Source organism: Phocoena phocoena, chromosome 19, assembly GCF_963924675.1.
Source record: "Phocoena phocoena chromosome 19, mPhoPho1.1, whole genome shotgun sequence".
Taxonomy (NCBI): Eukaryota; Metazoa; Chordata; class Mammalia; order Artiodactyla; family Phocoenidae; genus Phocoena; species Phocoena phocoena.
Window position 1 is genome coordinate 42,858,628 of NC_089237.1, and position 26,404 is coordinate 42,885,031.

Consider the following 26,404-nt stretch of genomic DNA (forward strand, 5'->3'; position numbering starts at 1 on the left):
CCAATTTGATTACTATGTGTTTCGGCATGTTTCTCCTTGGGTTTATCCTGTATGGGGCTCTCTGCACTTCCTGAACCTTGGTGGCTATTTCCTTTCCCATGCTAGGGAAGTTTTCGACTATAATCTCTTCAAATATTTTCTCAGGTCCTTTCTCTCTCTCTTCTCCTTCTGGGACCCCTATAACGCGAATGTTGTTGTGTTTAATGTTGTCCCAGAGGTCTCTTAGGCTGTCTTCATTTCTTTTCATTCTTTTTTCTGTTCCACAGCAGTGAATTCCACCATTCTGTCTTCCAGGTCACTTATCCGTTCTTCTGCCTCAGTTATTCTGCTATTGATTCCTTCTAGTGTATTTTTTATTTCAGTTATTGTATTGTTCATCTCTGTTTGTTTGTTCTTTAATTCTTCTAGGTCTTTGTTAAACATTTCTTGCATCTGCTCGATCTTTGCCTCCATCCTTTTTCCGAGGTCCTGGATCATCTTCACTATCATTATTCTGAATTCTTTTTCTGGAAGGCTGCCTATCTCCACTTCATTTAGTTGTTTCTCTGGGGTTTTATTTTGTTCCTTCATCTGGTACATAGCCCTCTGCCTTTTCATCTTGTCTATCTTTCTGTGAATGTGGTTTTTGTTCTACAGGGTGCAGGACTGTAGTTCTTCTTGCTTCTGCTGTCTGCCCTCTGGTGGATGAGGCTATCTAAGAGGCTTGTGCAAGTTTCCTCTCAACTCTTAAATATGTTGATAGTTAGAACTTATTTTGGCATCTTGTGGTTTGGCATTAAGATGAAGACCCAACTTAATTCATTTCCCAGCCTCATTTCTTAAATGATTTACTCTTTCCTGTATTAGCTTGTGATACTTCTTTATCAATCTGTTTCTCTTAAAGTGATGTGACTGCTGATTTTTGAACACCCGTTTAAATTATTGCACTGTTGTTAACATATCTGTTAATTCAAGCCCCTCTCAGTTTTCTTTCCTTTCAATATTTTCTTAGCTATTGTACTTTCTAGTGAAATGTACAATCATTTAAAGTTCTACCCCATTCTTTTTTTTTTTTTTTGCGGTATGCAGGCCTCTCAGTGTTGTGGCCTCTCCCGTTGTGGAGCACAGGCTCCGGACGCGCAGTCTCAGTGGCCATGGCTCACTGGCCCAGCTGCTCCGCGGCATGTGGGATCTTCCTGGACTGGGGCACGAACCTGTGTCCCCTGCATTGGCAGGCGGACTCTCAACCACTGTGCCACCAGGGAAGCCCTCTACCTCATTCTTAATCCTCAAATCTCACAGATATTTTAAAGGAATTACATTGATATTGTAATAATCTGGGAAGAACTGTTCATCCAGGAACACAATACCTGTGTCCATTCACTCAAATCTTTTTTTTCATATTAATATGTTTCAATAAAGCTTTTTCAATAAAACTTTTCTTGTTTTGTCAGTCTTACACATTTTCTTTTTAGGGTTATATTCTTACCTCTCTTAACTGTAAAAATATATAGTGATCTGGCCTCACGGAATTTTCAAAGCTTTCAGTTACTTAATACAGAAAAATCAAGAAATGTGTTTGAATGCATAAAAAAAAGTTTTATGTATTATGGAGAGAGAAAGGGAAGGGAAGAAAACGTCAGGAGGGACTTCCCTGGTAGCGCAGTGGTTAAGAATCCGCCTGAATGCAGGAGACACGTGTTCGAGCCCTGGTCTGGGAAGAGCCCACATGCCGCGGAGCAACTAAGCCCTTGTGCCACAACTACTGAGCCTGCACTCTAGAGCCTGTGGGCCACGACTACCTAGCTCGCGTGCCACAACTACTGAAGCCCACGTGCCTAGAGCCTGTGCTCTGTAACAAGACAAGCCACCACAGTGAGAAGCCCATGGACTGCAACGAAGAGTAGTCCCTGCTCGCTGCAACTAGAGAAAGCCTGCGTGCAGCAACGAAGACCCAACGTAGCCAAAAATAAATAAATAAATAATTAAAAAAAAAACTATAAAATATTATTCATGACATTGATAAATTAAAAAAAAGAAAATATCAGGAAATAAGCTGGGAGAAGAATAACGTTTATACTACTATAGGATCTGAAGACAGACAGACATAAAGAGTAGATGTTCAATTTATGACACTTATCAAAGCCAAGTCAGGAGTTGACTCTGGACCCTGTATTTTGTGCCACTGCATTCTCCATGAAGTGTACATGAACAATAAAATCACAGTTCAAAGTCAACCTGAAGAAAAGAGGAAATGGCTACTTCCCTAAAATCAAGGAAGTGGATACTTTACTCATTGAGAATAACCTGCTAAGAAGAGAAATACTAAAGTTAATTAAACTGAAATAGTACGAAAAATGCTTTGTAAGTTGCCCAGAGACATAGATGGTATCAAAATCTTGCCACCTTGCTTGTATTGCCAGAATTTTGGTGGATTTCTCAATGTGGTCTACCATGAAGTTTCTTCAGTCAGACGAAAAAACAGAAGTAAAGAAGTGGAACTATACTAAAGATTTCACTGGCAAATTCTGAAATGAAATGGTTGTCTCTGAATCTTCTTAGAATCATTGTTAGTATCAAAGAAAATTATCATTACTTACTAGATTTGCTAAATCCAGAAATACACTCTTCCAAAAATTCTAAGGTGAGGTGTGGCTCATTGGCTGCCAGTGTCTTGCTAATAGAGACAATAAATAGGGTGTTGTTGGCTGGGATACATAAACCTGATGTCTCTAGTAACTGGCCCTCGATTTTTAAATTAAAGGTACAAGTTAAGGCACACAGAAGATTATAGGCAGCTGACCTAGGAGAAAACACAAATTAAGTTGTTTTAAAACTTATAATTCCAAAATTTTTTCATAACATACAACTTACGATTCTATTACCAAGCATATATCAATTATTTTTAAATTTTATGATCAATTAGAGATAAGATTTTGTGATTCTCTGGTAAACCCAAAATACCCCTTTATCATTTAGGGATTTTTTTTAAAAGGGAAATCTTCACGTAACCAGAAGAGAACTGTGAGGCTCCCGAGACAGCGAATATAAGGCCTTTCTAAAAGACATTTCATTGGGATATAAAATATGAGAATTTTATGGTCTTAAGATGGATCAATATAAAGAAAGTCAGAATAAGGCATATCATATTTTCAGTGAGGCCAAAACGCAAATTGTGGCTCCCGCTCCCACTAGATCCAGTTAAAACTGGGATAATGAGAAATAAGATGGCCCTCATCAAATTAGATTGTTCAAATCTTTCATCAGCATCTACTGAATTTCTTTCTAGGCGTCCTACAAGTTATAATACAAACTAGAGGTCAAACATTTTTAAAATATAATTAAGCTCCCCCTGCCATTTTTTTCTTTTATGAATTCCTACTATTATACACAAGCACTAAATTAAAAAAAAAAACAAAACCCAAACCATAATATATATCCAGGTTCCATGAGAACTAAAAGCTCCCTTATAAATGTCTAAAAATAAACAACTTAGGAAACAGCTCAAAAAACTCAATGTTTAGATTGATTTTTCTCCCCTATCCACAAAAGAAATGGTTTGCTCAGTAAATTTCAGGTTTTCCTTACCTCTGAACTTTCATCATGCTAATATATTTATGCAACAACTATATGGGGGGGAAAAGCCACTGAAATTATAAGTTTGCCTCAAGGCTTTTTCTCTGCGACAACATGCTTCAGCAAAAAGCAGCAGCTGACAGCTCGCTTTATTTCACGAGAGAATAGAGGCTCATTCAAGCTAATAATTGTTGGAAGTTTGCTAGCATTCTTCTATAAGGAATTTTGAATTAGAAATTCAAGACAGACTTATAGTTCCATTTTCCTAAAATGGAAATATTAATATTATTGTTTCTAAGTTTATCTTTTGCAAACTCCTAGGAATTCTGAATGATACTATTTTGACAGTGACTTTCACTCTGTATATTTCAACAGCTACAAAGAACTGGGATTCCTCAAACTGGGAGTAGGTGTCACAGACTCCTCTGAGATAATGAAAGCTAAGCATACATGAAGTTTTGTGTATATTTTGTGGGAGTTCATGAACCCCATGAGGCCCATCCAGGTAAAGAAATCTTGCTGATTTTTTTGTCCTCTCAAAGAAGGGAGAATTTGGAATTCTAAAAAGCCCATTTATAAACCTGGGTTATATTATACCCAAGGGAAGATTTTCTGAAGCTAAGAATTTATATCTGTAAAAACTTGACAGTCCCAAGGTACCTGGAACAAAAAATTATCTTAACATGAGAAAGAGAGGAGCAGAAGAGGGAAGTGGTGCAAAGAGACGATGGCAGAGAGAGGAAAGGGTGGGTGCAAGTCGGGAGGAAATAATATTTGCTAAGCACGAACTATTTGCTAAATGCTATACTATACTACCACACATTTATTAAACTTTTGTAGGTTTATGAGGAAGGCAACGTTACCTTTTTTTTAAAAACGAGGCAACTAGAGCTCAGAGAACTTCAGTACCTTGCCCAAAGTCATACAGAGAAGCAGATCGAGATTTAAACCTAATCTACTGACTCCACAGGCCCTGGCCTGCCCTTTCCTCATTCATGTTTTGATTACTAAGCCTAACCAGAACCAATTATACTCTGCTCATCTGACATCTGTATTTGTCTTAAGCTTTCTTTCAAGAATTTTGTTAAAGTTACACAGGTGGAAACTATGCTATGTTACTGAGTTACTGAACATTAAAGCCCTCCTTTTCTTTTCTTTTCTTTTTTTTTTTTCAGTTAAAATGCTAAAGTTATAAGCCCTCCTTTTCAAACAATGATAATCTAATTTGACTGCGAGGAAACTTAATAGTGATGTACTTTTGAACATGGGAAAAATTTAGAGAACTTAGGAAAGGAGAAACTTAATTTAGAAATAGACTTTTAGGGAAAAAAAAGACTTTTTTTAAAAAAAAAAACCAAACGAACAAAACCCCCACCAACACTGCTATGCTGTATGTTTCAGCTGCAAGTTGAAAGAACATACATTGGTTTAGTGTGAATCACCCTATTCACAATTCCACAGTTCATGCGAACTGGATGAGGTCATACTGGTTAACTAATACAGAATACCAGCCAATTTACAGTATTAAGGTAGAAGCTGCTTTAAAAGTTTATTAGTTGGTCTCATTTTAAAACCAACAAACCTTGAATAAGATTGAAATGAGTTTTTTACAAACCTACCGTAAACTAGGGTCTGAACTGCCTAAATTAAGTAATGCGATATTGAGCAGTGTCCCAGGGACATCTTTCGGGCGAATCTTGGTGTGCTGGGGGATGGAGTCAGGCTGCGACAGCTCCCAACGTGTCCGGATGTGAATGATAGACTGAACAATGGCTTCACACTCTTGGTGCATGAAGGTCAGTGGTGTGCCCTGGTTTGCAATAGTTAAGGTGAACTGGTTCTCATCCACTAGGCAGATCTCTTCAATTTCCGAAGCATAATAGATATCATTTAGAAAGACTGACTGCCCCAGGACTTTTGTTCGCTCTGCTGAGGTTACTTGAACAGCAGTAGAACCAACCTGAAAAATGGTAGCAAGAGGGTAGAGCGGAAAAGAATTAAATTTCATTACGTAGAATTCTGAGAGGTTTCGAAAATCAAGCAAACAAAATACCATGTTAACCATTTAAAGAAGAGTTACCACCATTATGTATTCAAATAGGTTCAATAATTATTGTCATAAATGCTGTCAAAAGTGACTGAAAAGAGCAGAGAAAAGTTATTTTTTAAAAGGTCAAGAATCCTATGGATAATTCCAGGTTTTATCTTGAAGGTTCACCTTCCTTACTCTGCAAAAAGCATGTAATAATCAGAAGAACTCTCAACAGGTAATTTTCCACTGTTCACATATTCCTACTGTAAGACGGATACACAGCAAACTGCCCATTCTACAACACTCTCCTGCCTCCAATCCAACCTGGAATATTATTAAGGGTACACCTCTCCAGTTTTCTGCAGGACCTCCATGAAGATACAGAAAGCTTGGTTTTCCTCCATCTGGACTTTACGTTTGACACATTACTACCGGGACCCTGGGGAGTCCAGTATATAGTCAGGTTAGTCAAGAAAGGCAATGAATCACTTACCTAACAGGGAGTGAAACTTACTTTAATAGAAACCTTGGTGTCTTTGTGAGCTAGCTTGAGAGCATTGTGGAATACCTTCAGGTCCTCTTCTAAAGCCAAGGTGGCAGCGGGTAGTTTCTGTTGTTCATGCTCAATGTGCTCGGCCAGTTTCCCAGGACAGTCTATGAAAATGAGTCTTTTGCTGCCTTTGAGGCCAGTCAGCAGCCGCTCGTGATACTTGGTGTATTCCCTGACCCAGGAGTTACAGTTATAGATATAGACTGCAGAGACATTATCATAAGCAAAGCCAGGAAAAACAACAAACCACTTGGAGAGAAAGTCTGTTTTAAAGCGATTGCTAGGCCCAGTATGGGTAAGGTCCACGACAATTTCATATGGCTTTGCATAATATGGCTTTAAAGTAAGTAAGACGTGGTATATCAGCAAATCGCCATTGATTTGACCAGTTTTGAACCTAAGGAAGATGAAAAAAAGTACACAGATCATTAACAAAGTTCTGAATGGATATACAGATGCTACTAATCTATTTTATTCCCTTATATTCTGACTAGTTTTCTAGAGAAAACTAACTATAATATTAAACAATTACACAAAGTCTGAATCCATTTTTTAGATCACTTGTTCTTAAGACACTGAGAAGTAAGGCTGAAGTAAAATGGAAGAGACAAATCCCCAGATCAATAACTTTGAGCAACAATAACAACAACAAACCTGCCCACCATAGTCAAGCAAGGAGGAAGTCAATGGACTTTGGTTGGTTGCTTCTAGGCCCATCCAAGTTCCCAGGTGAACAGTCTGGGTGGGAATGACCTACTTGGAGTCCTGGAGTAAACCGAATGACTTATAATCAACTCCTTTATCCCACCGTGACCAGAGAGAATGGTTCAACGACGATCACATGACTCAAAGCAGAACAACCAGGGCCAAAGAGGCCCAGTTCAAAGACTTCAGCTTAAACCGTTGGGAATCGAGACCTTTTTCTTTCCTGATGTTTATAAATGAGGGACCATATAGCTCTGGCAGCTGTTAGCTTATATCCTGAGATATGAAGGAAGAGCCCGTCTAAAAACTGAAGAAATGGAGCAGAGAAATGAAGAGCGAAACTGGGGCCCTGGCCATTTCATCTGAGTCCTAGATAAAGCCCCTCTCCTGGGATCACCTTTATCCCTGTACTACTCAGTTGTGTGAGCCAATAAATTCCACTTTTTGATTAAGCCGTATTAGGTCATATGTTGCTTACACTCAAAAGAATGCTAATCAACGTGAGGAGTCAAAATAAGGACCATCAGAAAGCCCACAGATTATAGTACGGGAATTTCAAATCAAAACCACCAGTGTTCTATACTTGATGACTCAGGTGGTACTACGAAGTAGGCTAAGATAAACATCCTTTCCTAAGAGTTTTAAATCTTACTGGGAGAAAATAAGACAAAACTATGACAAGTCAAATGATTTTAAAATAAAAGAAAAATACTTCAAGAACAAAGGAAAGATATGAGGTAGTATGGAATCACTTGTCAAAGAAATTGCAGAGAAAAATACTTTTGTTAAGTTCAAAGGAGTGGAGAAATCAACACAAACTGGGTAACCAGTGAAAACTACATAAAAGATGCTGAAGCGGGCAGGAGGAATTTCAAACTCAACAAGAAGAGGGATGGGCAGGCCTCATGGAGAGAGGGAAAGGAGAAAAATAGGTAACCAGATGTGTTGAGGTAAGAATCAGCTAGTTTAGCTAGAATGGAAGATTCACGTAGAGAAGTTTTAAGAGATAAAGATGGAAAAATACAGAAGAGCTAAATTGTGAATGGACCAGAACTGTTCAACTAAGGGGCTCAGGTTTTCTCCTAGAAGCCTGGCATTTCTCAGAGGATGTTCTGTGAAGTACCAGCATCAGAATCAACTGTGGTGCTTGATAAAAATGCAGTTGCCTGTCCCAGCCCAGACCTACTATATACGAATTTATGCAGTGAAGCCTGGGAATTTTCATTGTTTTGAAACAAACTTCTCATCTGATATTTATGTGCACAAACATTTCTGAGTTGCTGCTGTAGGTGTTAGGGAGTTATTCAACCACATTTTTTAAAAGAAGGGTGTTATGATCACAGGAAGTGATATATACAACATATATGAAGGAGTCGGGGCTAGTAAAAAAAGATGTTGTAGTAGTCTAGGTATGGTTTAATAAGCATCTAAAATACTAGGGTTACAGTGAAAATAAGTGACAGTGAAAGAAGAAACTGACTCAGAAATATGAAGAAAGGACCGACATGATCCAAGGTCTGATCAGTGCTGAAAGAAAGGACTTGAATTAAAAGGACTTGCTGTAGGGCTTCCCTGGTGGCGCAGTGGTTGAGAGTCCGCCTGCCGATGCAGGGGACATGGGTTCGTGCCTCGGTCCGGGAAGATCCCACATGCCACGGAGCGGCTGTGCCTGTGTGCCATGGCCGCTGAGCCTGCGCGTCCGGAGCCTGTGCTCCACAACGGGAGAGGCCACAACAGTGAGAGGCCCGTGTACCACAAAAAAAAAAAAAAAAAAAAAAAAAAAAAAAAAAAAAAAAAAAGGACTTGCTGTATACCAAGGCTCTGTCATTACAAAGAATGTTGCTACCATGAACAAAAACAGAGATCATGAGGGGCAGCCACTTAGGGGGGAAAAATGAAGTCCATTTTAGACTGAATATGAAGTGATGACAGGACATTCTAGGGGAGTGTGTGTGTGTGTACACTAAACCACACAAAAGCATCTTCTGTCCCTTATAATCTAAGTGATCAGATATTCTCTCCAAATTATTGTTGTAGTTCCACACTTTGAGATGTTGGTTATATACACTACTGTTTCTATTATCTGACCAATACCCCGGGTCTCCAAACTCATGTTATCAAATCAGTCTGTGGTATACAAATACAATTTTTAGAGATGATTTTAATGCTCAATCTCAGGGAAGATGCTATTCTCTCTTCATTTTAATGATACTAACGTATCATTCAAGAGCATACAGCAGGCATACATAATAAATGTAAGGTCAAAAGGCATTAAGCAGAAAACCCTCCCTGCCCTGGAGGCGGGGACTTGTCCTACAAAGGCTCCTGTTATGCCAGTGGCCAACTAGACAAGTTGGAGTTTTTTTCTTTTTTTCCCCTGTGACATGTGCTTTAGTTGCAGTGGAAAGGAAATGTGTCATCTGTGGTTAGTGGAAAGCTAGCTGTACATATCCTTTTTAACTGCAGATTTACTTTTAGGCTCAGATTCTTCAAGTCTATTCTGCCTTAAATTACTTGGAAGCTGTGCTTCAAGACAAGAAAAGAAGTGGCTTATTAAAATCAGGTTATAATAAGATTTTGACCAAGCATTTTGTAAGGTAGGTCATATATATGGCTTTTCTTATGCCTTTTCACTTATAACTTCATACAGATTAGTGTTTGAGGAAGTGCTTTCAAGCAGTACTTAAGTATCTTACTAACAAAGTAGATTTAGTAATGGAAAACGTATGCTCTTTTTTTCTCTCCTATTAAGTAAAATTTCAGTAAGAAATGGAAAGATTTACCATCAACATAGAGCTTTAAATTAGGATTAAGAAGGATCTGAGCTTAGACTCCAGAGTGAATTGCACAGTTTTATTTGTTATTAAAATAAGTTTAAAAAATAAATTTCTCATTACTAATGCTTAGGCATTATAAATTTTATTGAAAATGACCAGAGATAAAGAAAACTTTTGATAACAACCTGGCCTCCACTGCATAAATCTGGGATGTAGAGACAGCTCTCTATTCTTAGGCATTTGTAAGGGTAAGAGAAAGTCTCATTTTGTTAACAGTTTGTTTATTTGGAGATGACAGTACATCTGGCTGAAGACAATCAACAGCGGGCCTATTATCTATCCCGTGGTGAGCACTGTTAAGATGTGTACGAATACTAGGATGCATATCACATTGTTAATGAACTAACGTGACAAGAATAATAATAACCCGCTTTAAATCATTTTAGCATCTAATGCAGAAGTCCAGTCTAGTTTAAAAGGATGGAAATTACTTGCGAACCCAATTTAAAGTATTTCTCTTTGTGGAAGAATCATAAAGTAGCCAAAGATTTATGTCATTCAACTTAAAAATTGAAGCTGGACACTACTAGATAGAAGTCAGTGCACAGTATCTTTAACTGTCTATTAAAGATCATAATCCAAAAAGTAATCTTACTTCTAGAACACATATGAAAGGTTTCTTTCCCTCCCTATTATCAATAGAAAATATTACTTCAGAGGTTAGTTTCCAGTTAGCATTGTTTACTATATGCTAATTTTGTTTGTATAACAATATATCACATTTGTTATTCTTAAGTCAACTATACTTCAATTAAAAAAGAAGAAGAAGAAGCATGAGTAGCAGCAGTAGCTGTGTCACCTGAGTGTGGGTTAGAAATCTTAGGTCCCTTTTAGACCTATGGAATAAATTTGCATTAAAAAAAAAACAACAAACTCCCATGTACATTTTTTGAGAAGAACTTATATAAAATAAAGTTCTTAAACGGCAATTTTGTTTAGTACATCTCAGGAGAATAATGTAGTTTTTGCTTCTACTTCCCTATTCATATAAATGCTAACAATAAAACACTCTTACAAAAGTGGCTCAGACTGGAATACTATTCTGAGAGATAGCTCAATAATGGTAATAAATCTTTCCTGCTTGTTTACCAGTACCTGGAACAGATATGCTAGTTGTATTTAAATCTTCAATCTTACAGTGAATAATGAAAATCAGGATCAGACTTTGTCCCCTTTGTGGACTGGCTTCCAGAGAGCTCAGAGCCAAAACTGAAATTCCACTTTTTCCTTTACAGGTTGAGACTCATGATCTGCCTTGACTTCCCAACTGAGTCAAAATCCCCTTGATCTTGATGTTGTCTTTATTTCTATTAAATATTTTATAATTTATTTTTAAAAATTATGTCAAAATATTCCCAGAAAAATTCTAAGCATAAATAATAATGAAGTTGAACTTTTGAGATTATTCAAAAGAAACTTGCCTCTTTTTCTCTGTTAATGCCGAATGTTTAGGATGAGAAAAGTCGCATGCCTTTGCTTTCAGAAAGCCACAATAAGTCGGGGGATGTAGAGGTGAAGGGAGACCCACCACCATAAAACTGCTTTCACAACTACTAGGAATATATTTCTAAGTACCAGCTTTATTCTAAGCTTCAAGATAAACACTCAAGAAGAAAAAAGAACATCTTGAATTCCTACTTGAAGTCCGTTTTCTTTTGGTTGCTACCACACTTCCCCGTTCCTGAACTGCCGCCCCTCCCATCACCACAAAGCCATTTGCATTTTCTTTTCATACGTGAAGCAAAATGTCCCATTATTCCTTTACTATAAAGATTGGTGACTCATTTGTTAGAGGATGGGGAGTTTCTACAAGGAGTTTCCTTAAATGGTCAGGAAAAAAAAGAGGAATCAAAAAAGTAAAAGCCGAAGTATCTGACTCAAAGCTGAAGTCTAGCATGCTTAAGAGGGAGAAAACTATAAAACCACGGCATTCAGTTTACAATGATTAGTAGATATCTGTAATGCTACCTTTTAGCATTTAAGCAATTAATAGAAATTAAATTGTTTCTTTATATGTAGCCTAACAGAAAAAAAAAATCAGTTCACAAGGAATTCAAACAGGATAGCAAATGTTAGGCATGAGCTTACGGCTAATTTATAACATTATCAGCTGTCTATCTTTTAACTACAATTACCAAAACGAGGAACCGTTATTCTTTCACAAGTTAACAAATTTTATTGCTATCCCAACAGATTACCAGTATACTCACGGACATGGAACACACAGGACATTACCTGCATCTTGCCTTTCTGATGACAACAGTTTTTTCTTTGTCTCCTGGAACAAAAGCAAACTATACCCATCTGTGGGCTAATAATACTACTGTCTTGGATCCAGATATTCAAAATAAGATGGGCAGAAGCCAAAATGACAACATTAACACAAACCCTACAACTCCTGAAGTAGATAAAAAAGTTATTTCTACAAAAATGCCTGAAATAGCAACATCATCTCACATGGCATCTTTAACTCCTAAATCTGAACTGGAGCTTTATATATCTTCCGTTGTCAGGAGCAGTTCTCCAGCAGTACATAGCGTTGAAGACACAAGCAAAAGTCACAGCGAAATTTTCAAAAAAGGTGTCTGCGAGGAAAACAACAACAAAATGGCTATGCTAGTTTGCTTAATTATAATTGTGGTGCTTTTTCTTATCTGTACAATTTTATTTCTATCAACTGTGGTTCTGGCAAACAAAGTCTCATCTCTCAGACGATCAAAACAAGTAGGCAAGCGTCAGCCTAGAAGCAATGGCGATTTTCTGGCAAGCAGTGGTCTATGGCCTGCTGAATCAGACACTTGGAAAAGAGCAAAACAGCTCACAGGGCCTAACCTAATGATGCAATCTACCGGAGTGCTCACAGCTACAAGGGAAAGAAAAGATGAAGAAGGAACTGAAAAACTCACCAACTAACAGATGCTTTAGTGAAGAAAAATGCAAAGTAGCAATGAGAACGTTTCTGGAGTAAAAATGAAGTCAGTTTGATATTTAATGCCAAGGTGTTGTTCTGATGGTCTAAAATTTAACATGGCAGGCTGTGTGATTTAGAATCAAGCAGGTGAGAAGGGGAGAAGTATGCCTGCTTACTTGATTACTTAAACTGTGTCTGACACTATTTTAAAGAGCAAAAATAAAACCACCAAGCATCTGAGGAAGGTTTTAAAGACAAGCTGAAGGAGCTGACTAATACAGGTAGAAAGGGACAATTAAATATTTCCTGTTCAGCAAGAGTAGTTAAATGATCTTTGTCCGAATGTTATTAAATTTGAAGAGTTTTAGTGTGTTGTTAGAGGCAAGTATATGCTTTAACATCTAACAGAAGTCACGTTCTTAATGCGTAGAGTTGAACTGTATAGTTACGTGGTACTTTCTTTGCTGAATGTGACAGAATCCATACCAGCTCATCTATCAACACAGCTAATGTTATGCTAGATGTTTTCATCTTTATATACGGCACACATAAGAAAGTGGTTTTCTACTCTAAATATTTAATTAAAACTTTAAATTTTGTATAATAAATTAAGACTTGTTATAATAAAAGTGACTACGTACATTCTCATTCACTTTATTATTTTAGAGAATACACTGTCAAGATCAATAATAAATAGAGCACAACTGAAACAGATGAGATTTATAGCCACAACAGAAGGCTGAGTGTAAATGTAAAGCATATCTTACTGTTTAAGTGTAACATAACTCTACTCCATAAATATTGCTTATTGGATTATTTATAGCAAATATCCAAAGGCTGATTATATTTTGGACTTTGAGAATGCCAAGTGGACTAATAAATGACCAATTTTATGTATTATCCAATATGACATAAGCAAAGGAAAGACGTGTGTGTGTGTGTGTGTGTGTGTGTGTGTGTGTGTGTGTTTATTCTAATTTGGAAAACAGGATACTTCAGGTAATTCTTTAACCTTTAAAGAAACTGGGTTCAAGTAAAATAATGACTTACATTTAGGTCAAGACTTCCCTCAACAATTCAATATATTACAAAAATTGTTCTGAGAGACTTTCCAAATGTCCATTGAAACTGACACAGGGCATACTTAATTAAAGATCAGACCACATTTAAAAAATCTCATCCCTTACTGAGCATTTATTTTGGGCAATATGCTAGACATTTAAGAAAAGATTTTATATATTTTTTCCAAGTATTACCACCATCTTACCCTCCCTTCTAGGTTAGTGATTCTCATCCCGACTGCAAATCAGAATCATCTGAAGAGTTTAGCTCACCAGTGCCCAAGTCACACCCCTTCCTTCTGATTTAATTAGAATGGGGTGAGCTTGAGCTCCAGGCATCGATAATTTTTGCATAATTCCCTAGGTCACTGCTCTTGGTCATCAAATTCAATTCTTAAAATTTCCACAGCTCCAAAGATCTAGGTTACATTTTTTTAAAGGTTACCTCTTAAAATGAGAGGGGGGAAAAAAAGCATCAATTTTATTATCAATTTATTACCAATTTATAAAAAATCCATTTCCTAAATAACAAATCATAACCACATCATTTCAGAAAAAGGTAAACATCAACAAAGGAAAAAGGAAAGCAAGAGAATACTCATGCCGATTGTGGTACATCAGGTTATCTTTTGAGGGGTAAAAAGGATCAGACTTGAAAGGACACTGGCTGGGCAGAGCTCCCATTCTGGGCAAATAAAAAATCTGAGATTGTGTACTAGAAGAAACAGTGACAACACAAAGCAGTCCTTGAATCAAGTGTCATATATAAATACTTGTCAGTAAACTGAAACAAATTAGTGTCTTTTTAAAAAGAAGAAATTAACTAGACAACTACTTTCCTATTCAACATACATTTTCTCACGAAACAGAAAGCTATTGCAGGAATATTTAAAATTCATCACTCACTATCTTGGCTATTAAACACAAATCCTCAGATTGACAGTATCCAATGGCAGCTCATGAAAAGTGGCTCCTTTCCCAACTTGACCAGTGTTTAAAGATGATAGGTTAAGATATGTTTTGAATTCAAAATTTAAAAGTTATTTTTGAACTAAGACACTTTTGTTTTCTACCCTTGGGGTGCTATGGTCCACATGCTTATTAATTCAGGGATTTAGAAATAGTGAAACAAAAGTTTATACCATATTTTAAAAGTTTATAGCATATTGTATACTATACATATAGCTAATTATATTACATAAAATAAGTTTATAGCATATTAAAAAAAAACTATTCTTTTTGTACCAAGTTTTAAGTGCCTTGAAGTTAAGAACTAGGTCTTAACAATCTGTGTTCCTCTGCTGTGACCAGGGGAAAGCGGGGCATGGTTTAACGCTTACTGTATCTACTATAATAGGTGCTATGCTAGGCACTTTACATTTATCTAATTCCATAATACATTTATAAATTAAGAATTATGATCTCCATTTTTCAGATGAGGGAAGAGGCTAGAAGGTGACATGCCCAAAGAAATCTGTATTCAGACTGACTCATACTCTTCTCAACATACTTTGCTTATTAGTTAACTTATTTAAAAAATGATTCCCAGTTTATTTTACCTTGCACCGACGCTTACTTTGTGGGTAACCAAAGAGCTGTGGACTTGAACTCAAAAATCATTTAGGAAAGTATCTGGTCAAAAATTAATCACACTTTTACCTGGGCTTAGCCTAAATTATGTATGAGGAAATAACATTAACATTTACTGGCTATCTACTGTGTGTAAGGCATTTACACATGTTATGTTATCTTACTTAATCCTCACAAAACTCAATAATAGAAATATTCCTCCGGAGGAGGAAATGGTGACTCAGAAGTGCAGCGACTTGCCTAAGGTCATACAAGAAAACAGGACACATCATTCACTTGTTATGAAAAGAAATCTCACTATGGGTAATAACCTGACTGGCAGTTTTTCCTTACAACATATAGTTTTCTCTCCAAGGTTCTATTTTAAATAACTAAACTATATAATCACATTACTAGAGAGTCTCAAATGTTTACCTATAAATGTTAATTAAAAGCACTCAAATCATGTAGCTCCAAACTGTTTCAAAATAAATTCTGTTAAAGTAGTACATTTCTTAGTCATTTTGTGGCTTACTGCACTTCCGGAACCAACTATTGATAAACTTCCTCTTTTTCTACAGAAACCATTTCAGTTTGCTAAAGGACCATTTTTAATCTGAACTGAACCACCCCTTTTGCTTTCTTAGCCAAATGACCAAAATGTCCAGTTAGAACAAGAATTCAGCATTCTGCAAAACAAGTTAAGAGCTGAGGTAAGACAATTTTCACACTGGCAATCTGGTTTGATCTTTGCTTTATACAGAATTTATTTTTAAAACTAAAATTTCATTACTGTTTTAAACTTAAAGTCTGAGAGTCTAAAGATGTCTATAACAGGTATTGTGGTTTTGTTGCATGGAATTTTAAAAATTCAGTGTTGAGCCTGCCTTGGAGAAAAATTTTCACCTAGGTTTCTATAATATTAACCCTTTAAAGTTTATTGATTCACTATGTTGACCTTAGCTCTGTAATTAAAAGAAATAAATCTATAGCCATGACAGAAAACGCTAAGGGTTGGAAATAAAACTAGAATTCATGGGGATATGACTGAATTTACAACCCCAAAATACCGATTGCTAAAAGTTCTGATTTGCTGTCTATAAAATTCTCCTGTATATAAGCATAATCCATAGACCTAAATTATTTTTACTTTTTAATCCCCTTTAGTTTCCATGGTAAGAATGGTCACCTTCACCTAATTAAAAAAAAAAAAAACCCAAAGGTGATTAGATGAGATATTCAGTTATCATCATATATGCTTTATTTTTCACACAAATAGAATTTTAAATTTAAGTAATAATGATGACATGAAAATATTATCCTTCATTTTTACAGCTAAGAGAAAACTGTTATGATAAAATGTGTATATATATACTCATATCATCTACATATTTATGTCATGTATTATAATCTGAGTCTTTAGTAAACAGTGTAAAATAGATACAGAAAAAAATACCCACAGAATAGAAAGTTGTTAATATGGAGAAAAGATGCTTATTCTGTAAGTAAGCTGGACAATTACAAAGTGAATATCCTCCAAAATAAAAACTGCAAAGAGTTTACATAAACTTGTAATATAATGGTTATAAAGCGGGTGGTGATATCCTATTTCAACATTTCATTAAATACTTACGACTTTCCCTCATATAAGTCCACTTTGGATTTCTTCTAAGTAACTATTACAGAAGTTAAAAAAATAAAGATTTGTATCTCTTTTTTTTTTTCGCAAGACTTGTCTATATATATACATATATTTTTAAAATAATTAATTAATTTATTTATTTTTGGCTGCGTTGGGTCTTTGTTGCTGCGTGCAGGCTTTCTCTAGTTGTGGCGAGCAGGGGCTACTCTTCGTTGAAGTGCTCGGACTTCTCATTGCGGTGGCTTCTCTTGTTGCGGAGCACAGGCTCTAGGCATGTGGGCTTCAGTAGTTGTGACACGCAGGCTCAGTGTTTGTGGCATGTGGGCTCAGTATTTGTGGCTCACAGGCTCTAGAGTGCAGGCTCAGTAGTTGTGGCGCACGGGCTTAGCTGCTCCGCAGCATGTGGCATCTTCCCGGACCAGGGCTCAAACCCGTGTCCCCTGCACTGGCAGGTGGATTCTTAACCACTGCACCAGGGACATCCCATCTATATATTTTTAAAGGGTCAGTCTCAAATGTAGAGTTTAATAGTGCTTGTGTTTTTCAACTAATGCCTATATAATTCTACTCAGAAGGAAATTATGAATTCTGAATAAGTCTGAAATTGTTAAATATAAATCTGATGCCTGTCAATGTCCAATCTTTAAAAATCACCTCAAATATGACAGCTTATAGGCTAACCATTCAAAACTCCCATAGCTGTTTTCATAGTCACAGGACTAAAATGGTTTCCTGGTAGTTCTTGTCCAACCTTTTATACAAGACTAACTCCAAAAGTTACTAACATATCTGCTCCCAGAGAGCTCACATCTCCTCCCCTCATAAAGCATTCCTGTTTCATAATTTTACTACGAATGTAACAGAAGGAAAGAGCTCTAGTACAGGACTGACTGGTTTCTGTATCAGTGCCACTGTTTAGAGCTGTGACACTTTGGCAAGTTACCCAACTTCTCTGTGCCTCAGCTTTATCTGTAAGATGATGATAACATCACCTTGCTCATTAAAATAGGATAGTGCTGAACATTTGGCATGTACTCAGTAAATGGTAGCTATTACTACTGATAAAAAGTAGTCATCGAATAATTCCTAACATAGTTCAAAGTTAATTTCCCTTTCTGCTTTCCTCAAGATATGGAACTGCTGTGTTCTTCCTTTTCTGGTTTCATAACATTACTAGTTGGAGATACAATAAAATTTAGGTACACTAAATTTTAATCTATTATATTATAACATTATATCAAAGTAACCGAAATTCAAATGATATTTTTGATACTGCTACCTACACTTGCCTTGTCTAGGATATGCTATCCAAATCTCCTTGATCCCCCTTAAAAGACAATGACATCTCTCTTATCATATCCAACTTAGCGTCAATTTTAAATGCTAAATCCTTTATGTACTTATGCATTATATTTATGAGAACATGTCTGATATATGGGGACTCCTACTTCACTATAACTGCCTTTAAAATGCTTAAACAGCTGGTTTTTTTCTTCTTTTTAAAAAATGTTCTATATTCAGGAAAAACAAAGGACCAAAATCACAGACTTAAACCTCAAAGTCCAAAACTAAAATAATGAGCAAAATACTGCCGTGTAAAAGTAGACAAATTCAGGGTTTCCCTGAGCAGCAGACTAAGGGATTTCTAGGAAAATGCTATACAGATTGTGCATAGGTTATTTAGAGTAATTAACAAGTATGCTTCTGGGTAGTGCCAGGAAAAAAAGGGAGGTGGGGAATCTTAAGGATACTTAGAACAGATAGGAGAGCCTGAAATGAAAGGTAAGTGAGTTTGAGAAGGTGGGTGATTTAAGTCCTGTCCTCCATTTTGGGAAGATCGTTCCTCTTTGCTGGTTCCCTGTATCCGCAAAGACAGAGAGCAGCATTTTGTGGTTCCTTCTTTCTTCTACTTCAATCTTCTCCCCCAACGTCTAATTTTGTTCACTTTAACCTTCTACCCTAACTTCTTGCTAAATGCATAATCACTATTTATTCTTCAGCTTTTTTATTAACTTTTCTTCAATACCCTCTCTAATCCACTTACCTTCCCCTTTTCCATGTATTTGCTGCTTACTCTAAGTTTTGCTTTATTTTTCTCCTTTGTGTTATTTTGTATTTCTTTGTATTCCTTTTTCATTTCATCTTATCCAACATTTTCTCCTCCTTTTTACTCCCCTGCCCCATATGGTTCTTTCTTTCTACCCTCTTTCCCTGCAGAAGCAATGTTGGTATTTCAGGTATACATGGCTTATATATACATTTAAAATACATATGTTAAATAACTTTCTGCATTGGTAGAAACACTGGCCTCACTGTCTCTGAACTAGAAAAAAAAAAGCCAGTTTCTTCACTATTATACCCCCTATTTATTCTTTTTTAAAATCCTGTTCCTTTTTTCTGGACTATTCTGAATTGCTGTAGTAGAATTCTAAGACATTCTAGTATTCTGACGTAGCAGACCCTAGGAGGTTAGATAGCTAACTGAGGAGTTGGAGAAAGGAGTAGGATAGGTAAAAAATAGAATTTGGTTTTAATATCACTGTAACCCTTAAATGACAAGTGGCAAATCTCATGCACTGAAGGTCTACGACGTTCCTATTGACAAAAGAGGCTATGAACCTATCAAAATTGATCTTACAGACGAAACTGGGCTGATAATTATATTCCTATTTGGGTTCTTTTCTTCTTTAATGCCTTTTTCAGCTAACTGAAAAAAGGAACTGTGTGGGTTTTTGAAAAAAATTTAAGAAAAGTCACAAAAGAAGAAACATTTTTTTGGTGAAGACAATTCATGGCCTATGTTTTCTGTTGCTTTGGATGGCACTTTTTGAAAACTAAAGTGAAACTCTAAAGAATAACACTTTCCAATGAGGCCTTTTTTGGGGGAAGGGGTAATCTGTAAGAATAGGAGGAGGTAGGAATTGCATGGATGATAACCAACTAGAGATGATTTAAATTCCCATATTTACGCCAAAAGTTTCAATTTTTTTCCTTATTAAACCTTTTGCAAAGTTGATATAAAGCATAATTTAATAACTCAGATTTTACCTTCTCTGCTTACATTCTGGTAGAAGTATTAATAAACAGTGAAAAATTGACGTGGAAAAGAACCAAGAAGCCCAATATAGGTTAAGCGTTTACTGAGCTGCTGACATATACAGCACTCTGCTGTAAAGGAATCAAAATATAAAGACATGAGGCAGCTTGGGGGTGGTAGAATAGAGCATATGCTTTGGAATCAGATGGTCCTGGGTATAAATTCCCAGTCTGCCACTAATAATGATATAACATTCGGCAAATTGCTTAAAGCATTTGAATTTGTCTCTTTATCTATAAATCAAGGATTACTCCATCTTTCTCAGAGTTATTTAAAGGTTAAATGAAATGAAGTATGTAAAACACCTGAGACGGTGCAACACATAGGATGTTCCAGATAAGGAATTTTCTTTGTTTCTTTCTGCCTTCTTCAAGGTTCTTTAAAATCTTGTTTGAGGGGGTGGGGATAATAAAAAGAAAATGTGAAAAGTAATTTAAAAAACACAATTATTTAAAAGAAGTGTGAGTGAGGTACACACATGAAGAATTATCTAAGGAACTAAAAAGATAACAAGAACTTCGGGGATTCAGGGAATGGCTGAGCTCTTTGGGCTGTGGTCAGTCACAGAGAATTTGGTCTAAGAAGGGAATTTAAGCTGAGGTCTGACAGACGAGGACAGGTTCAGTTAGGCAGCCAGAGGGGGAAGAAGAGGCTGGGTTTGGAAGAAAGAACACACTCTCAGAGGGTGAAAAATAGCATAATGAAAAGTGTCTGTTTAGGAAAAAAAAAAAAAAAAGTGTGTGTTTAGGAAGTATGCAAGATAAGGAATGAGAAGTTTCAGTCATGAGATATGAATCTGGACTGGTAAACTTGAGCCAGGTGGAAGAAAATTCAGTTTAGAATTTTTATCTTGACAGCAATGGGGAACTCTCAAGCAAGGGAACAGTAACCTGACCATACATGCTTGTAAGAAGACTAATTCATCAGCAGTGTGCAGGGGGTTTAAAGGAGAAATATTTTAAAATTTTAGGCTTTAAGTATTACAGAGAAAATAAAGAGACTGTACAGGAAAAAAAAATTACGTCTTTTCTTCTACTGTGTACCGAGTGGCAGAGGAGTAAGCAATGAAAACTACTCAAATATACTGAAAAAATCTATTTGCAAAACTTGAGGGAGTTCTTCTTCTATTACTGTATCTTGCACAGACCATCAAATCTCTCTCAGATTGCCTAAAAATCAGAGGAAAACTATAGTTTCAAATCATACAGACCAGCATCTAAAACCCTGAGATTTTCCTTTCCCTAATGTTAAGAAATAACCAAATAGTTACCATTATGTTTAATGATGTGCAAAACAAGTATATTACACACGGAGCTGAAAAGCATCCTCACTTGAGAGAGAAGGCATTTGAGAACAGGAGAGATTAAGTGACTAGTTCTCATGGTTAGATAGGTAGTTAGGTGGTAGAAGTAGAACTGGAACTTAAAAGTCTTCAAGTTTTAGCATCTGCCACATCCCACAAACTTATAGACGTGCCTTCTTTTCTTTTATGTTGTCCCCCTGGCTGGAATATTTTATTTGCTTAATTAATTCTTACAGACCTTTCAAGATTCAGTTCAAGTTTTACTTCTCTGAGAAACCTTCCCTGAAGCCCTCCCAGGCTAGCTTAGTTCCTCTGTGCATCTTCTGCAAACCTTTGTGAGAAAACTTATCAAATTATTACATTTATTTATTGTTTCTACCAATAGAAACTTAAAAAAAAATTTGGGGGTTATCTCCTAAACCAGAACAGGGCCTGACACAATGGTGGTGTTTATCAATTAATAAGTGAAAGCAGCAGCAAGACTACTTACTCAACCAGATTCAACGAGCACTTGAGGATTTTGAGCCTAGGACAATGAGTTGAATCGAATCCTTTAAAAATATGAGATCCTAATATAAAGACACTGTGCTGGACACTGATGCTGCTGCAAAGATGACTCAATACAATAGATTCTGTGCGTGAGAAACTCACAAAGGTAAGTACCATTAACAAAAACAGAGAAGTTAGGACAGGAGTCACTATCGAGATGAAGATGAATTCTGTTTTTAATATGTTCAATTTGCTGATAGTGATATATATAATGGAAATGTCCACCAAGAAGTCACACAGATGGAACAAGAATTAAGGAAATTTAGGCTGGATATACAGGTTTGGGAGTTAGAGCATAAAGGTAAGAGCTGAAACCTTACAGATTCAGGATTAAGAAAAGTAGTTAAGAGTGAGGACAGAGTACATATCAAGTTATCAAGTACCATATTTAGGACGCAAGAGAAAGACAGGAGTTAGTGAGACGAGCATGAAAGAAAGATGACTACGAAGAGCTACTCGAATAGCAGTGAAGGAGTAATCAACAGTGTCAAATGTGATCAAGAGAGGAAAAAAAGAGAAAGAAAAGACCACTGGATTAGGTAGTAGACGGTTACTGGTGTCCTTCGAGGCAGCAGGATCAAAGTATTTCTAGCAGTAAACAGAGGAAAAAGTAGCATGCACATGGTACCAGCATATAGAGCCTATGCATTTGAGACGTATGACTGTGAAACGAAGGACTGTAATGTAATAAACCTACAGAGGCAGCAGGGCCAAGTACAGATCTTATGAAAGAAGAGAGATCACTGCCTATGAATTCCAAATGTTATATGATAAATTAGAGTATATTTAAGAGTTGGTCACATTAGCCTATAGTGTATCAAGTCTAAATTAGAAAGATAAATACTTATCAAATACCTACCTACTTTATGCCAGATAGTAAATGATACGTAACTGTCTTTCTTTCTTTTATTATAAAACTACTGGTAAAGAGGAAACATTCTGAAATGGATCCCAAATATTTCACCATAATTTTGTTTTGTGGACATCTGAACGATACTTGTTTCTCAGAGACAGAAGCAGCTACAACAGAGAAGCAACCACAGTCTCCTATATTTAGAACATCAAGGTCATATGTCTCAACTAATTCTCAAAGCACAACAGAGAATCCTTTGGGTCAACCAACACAATTCAACAACCTTTCTTCTGGACAACCAATAATAACAACTGCCGAAGTTGCTGCTGGACAACCAACACCAGCTGTCTATGTGTCTTCTGGGAAACCAGCAGCACATACTTCTGCTGGACAACCACTTGCCTATAATGTCACCAGACAACCAATACCAATGGCCAACACCTCCTCCCAAGGGACAGCACTACCTGTGTTCACCTCTGCCAGACAACGATCAACACCTGCGCATTCTTCTACCAGACAACCACCACCATCTGTCCGTACTCCCACTCAACAACCATCATCTATCCACACCTCCTCTAGAAAATCAATACCACCAACTGCTCATAATCTATCCATACAACCAACACCAACTGTCAGAAGTTCACCTAGGAGTACACCAGGATTCAACCTAGAAACTACCACTAAGATCAAGAGCCCACAGAAAACCAATTCTAATTCAATAGTGGCCATATTAATTGGTTTAATTCTGACTTCTATGGTGGTAGCTATAATCATGATTGTATTGTGGAAATGCTTGCGAAAACCAGTGTTACATGATCAAAACTGGGCAGGTAGGTCTCCATTTGCTGATGGTGAAACCCCTGACGTATGTCTGGATAACATTAGAGAAAATGAAGTGTTTCCAAAACGTACATCAATTGTTTCACTTAGGGCCTGGAAACCAAGCAAAAGCACACTTTTAGCAGATGACTTAGAAATTAAGTTGTTTGAATCAAACGAAAACATTGAAGATTCTAACACTCCCAAAACAGAGAAAATAAAAGATCAAGCAAATGGCACATCAGAAGACAGTGCTGACGGATCAACAATTGGCACTGCTGTCTCCTCTTCAGATGATGCAGATCCGCCTCCACCGCCTCCTCCCCCTCTTGATTTGGAAGGACAGGCGAGTAACCAATCTGACAGACCCACAGTGACAACTGTATCTCCTCTTCCAAATGATTCCACCAATCTCCCACCACCTCTGGACTGCCCCAATCAAGTCTGTGAAGATCATGGTTCTGAGTTCAAACAGTCATTTCCACCTCCCCCTGACTCACTTAACTTGACCCTGCCTCCAGGAGATTTTATGAAAAACCAGGAGATCCAGTGTCAGCAGTTCCCTAGTCCTCCTGACTCTGATCAAAATCTCAATGAATCCCTGCCACCCCCACCTGCAGAACTGTTATAACTACTACTTGCTTTTTAGCTGATTTTCTATTCTTCTCAAAGGACTCCAATCTTTTGTTTTTCTTCATGTGATGAAATACATTAAATGGCAATTGGTAGCCAATTTTGATTTTTATTCAGGAACTACCTGAAATCTGCTCAAAGCCTATGTGCATAGGTGGAACTTAAAAAAAAAAAATTATATAACAGTGGTCTATTTACTGGCTATAGGCCCTAACTTTAAAGTACAGTACATTTGACATATGTGGATGGTATGTGTATCAATAACTTAGCCATCTTGGAAATAAGCAATCTACATATGCTTATTATTACCCAATAGATATTTTTTTTTCCTGAAAAGCTGTGTATAAAGTTACCTTGAATAAATAAAATTTTATTTTTCCATTTCAAAGTTTGAGGGAGTGTGTGTGTGAGAGAATTTAAATATATACTCCAAGTTTTAAACAAAACTCTAAGTTTTAAATTAATACCTCAGGTATTAAATAAATATTCCAAGTTTGCAGGGATGAGAGGTTAAAATGCCTGTCTATTTGAGAATAAATTTCCTTTTAGCTCTCATTGGAAACTGTCAGACAAACATATTAAAGCATCAAATTAAGGGGCTGAGTCGGGGACATTTACTCTGAAAAAAATACGAGCACACACCATAAAACGTAGACATCTTTTTCATCTTGTTGGGGGAACACAAATTTTAGAACTAACCACTTTCAAAAGTTTCTTCTGCTTTTTTTTGGCTGTGTTGCACAGCTTGTGGAATCTTAGTTCCATGACCAGGGATTGAACCCGGGCCCTCAGCAGTGAAAGTGTGGAGTCCTAACCACTGGACTGCCAGGGAATTCCCAAAGTTTCTTTATATGCCTCAAGCACCCCCCAAAAATGAAATCTTATAAAAGAAAAACAAAAAAAAAAACCCAAAAAACACACCAAACCTCTATGGCTTCATTCCAAATTCGGATGACTTTTTTCAGAAAAAAAGGATTGTATCAAAATACAGATGGTTCTCAACTTTAAAAAACTCTTAACTACTTTTCTTACACAGAATTTCATCTTTTATTCATTACCTGACAAGTGATAAATCTGAGTTATCAGAGTAGGGGCGGGCCCAATCTTTGTCAAAGTTAAGACGGAGAGGGTCCACTGGCTGATCCTCGTGGAGATGCCAGCCCATGCCTGCAGAAGTGCTCCTCTGCCCCAAAGCGCACATTCACCCGCCTTACCCCACCCGAACTCGGGGGACAGTCACTTAGAATGAAAGATGGAGGCCATAGTGGTGACCTACCCTTGGAGAACCTCTCATAGCTCTGGGATTTTTCAGAATAAAATACAGTATTTACTGGCAGCACTGGTGTTCAAGAAACCAATAAAGCTCCATCTTAATAAAAACTAGCAGACTTCTGGACATTGAAATTTTATATACAATGTTTCTCTTTAAATCTTTTAAAGAGTACTTTACTGACTCTTAAAAAACTTTTTATCTGCAGACACACTTCCTTTGCACTTCTTATTTTTCTCGAATAAGCATGATGTTTATTGTCATATTACATTGGTTTTCCTGTCTTCCACATTAAAAAGTTCTTTCATGTATTTTTCAAACTTACCATTTTTGAGGTTAATTTATTTAGCAACAATTAGGAGGTTAAGAATTTCTGCTTATTCGTTTGAATTTTAAGTATTCTAGTTAGGGTAAATAAAGTATAAAGTTTTTATATTTGGTCAAGACTTTGACATGCCTTAAATCACCATAACCTTTCTTGCTTTACATATAGGATTGTTACCTAACGGGCTCTTTCCATACTTCTGTTCTTCTTTTTCATCACTTTCTTTTCCTGACCTCTTGAAGGAGAAGTATCGGGAAATACCAACCCTCATAGACAAATCAAAGAGCTGATGACCTGGTCATAGTCGTGTCTGATTTCTTCAAACACTACAGAGGCAGCTTTTCTCCTTCTGTTCTTTGTACAACGGAAGAACAGACTCCTGTCAGCAGCTGCTTTTTGTTTTTTAAGAAATTCTCTGCCAGGGGGAAAGTAATTCCTATCTACTGAATGCAATTTTCCCCACTGAGGTCAGTGGAAGCTGAGCAGCCAAAGAGCGGCAATCCTTTGCCTAATCAGCAGAAAGAAACGCAGAAGAGAAAACGCTGGAACAAAGGAAAACCTACAGAAAAGACTAAAGAAGCAGGATTCAGAAGAGAAAGTTTATTTCATGACTACGGCAAAAGGACAAGGCACAGGGGAATAAAAGGTAGACTGAACTACATACTACACACCAGTGGTGCTCTTACCAGATCC

The 26,404-nt window shown here is 36.8% G+C and overlaps 3 protein-coding genes across 4 annotated transcripts in view; 2 read left to right on the top strand and 1 right to left on the bottom strand.

Moving 5' to 3' along the window:
* Positions 1-26,404, bottom strand: part of NF1 (neurofibromin 1) — a 250,014-nt gene that overhangs the window by 38,928 nt on the left and 184,682 nt on the right. For both annotated transcript variants that reach the window (XM_065897305.1, XM_065897304.1), the window contains 3 exons: positions 6,102-6,534; positions 5,175-5,515; positions 2,580-2,782 (listed from right to left, as the gene is read on the bottom strand). In XM_065897305.1, coding sequence (XP_065753377.1) covers positions 2,580-2,782; positions 5,175-5,515; positions 6,102-6,534 — 977 coding nt within the window. The remainder of the gene's footprint in view (positions 1-2,579; positions 2,783-5,174; positions 5,516-6,101; positions 6,535-26,404) is intronic.
* Positions 9,262-13,226, top strand: EVI2A (ecotropic viral integration site 2A). Its single transcript, XM_065897568.1, has 2 exons — positions 9,262-9,439; positions 11,873-13,226. Exon 2 carries the CDS (start codon positions 11,894-11,896, stop codon positions 12,590-12,592), a length of 699 nt encoding a protein of 232 aa, XP_065753640.1. The 5' UTR covers positions 9,262-9,439; positions 11,873-11,893; the 3' UTR covers positions 12,593-13,226.
* EVI2B (ecotropic viral integration site 2B) lies at positions 22,747-24,114 on the top strand. Its single transcript, XM_065897860.1, has one exon. The coding sequence runs from the start codon at positions 22,756-22,758 to the stop codon at positions 24,112-24,114; it is 1,359 nt and encodes a 452-aa protein (XP_065753932.1). The 5' UTR covers positions 22,747-22,755.

Excerpts from the sequence above, each read along its gene's own strand:
- EVI2A (XM_065897568.1), top strand. The coding sequence starts at position 11,894 with ATGGAACACACAGGACATTACCTGCATCTTGCCTTTCTGATGACAACA.
- EVI2B (XM_065897860.1), top strand. The coding sequence starts at position 22,756 with ATGGATCCCAAATATTTCACCATAATTTTGTTTTGTGGACATCTGAAC.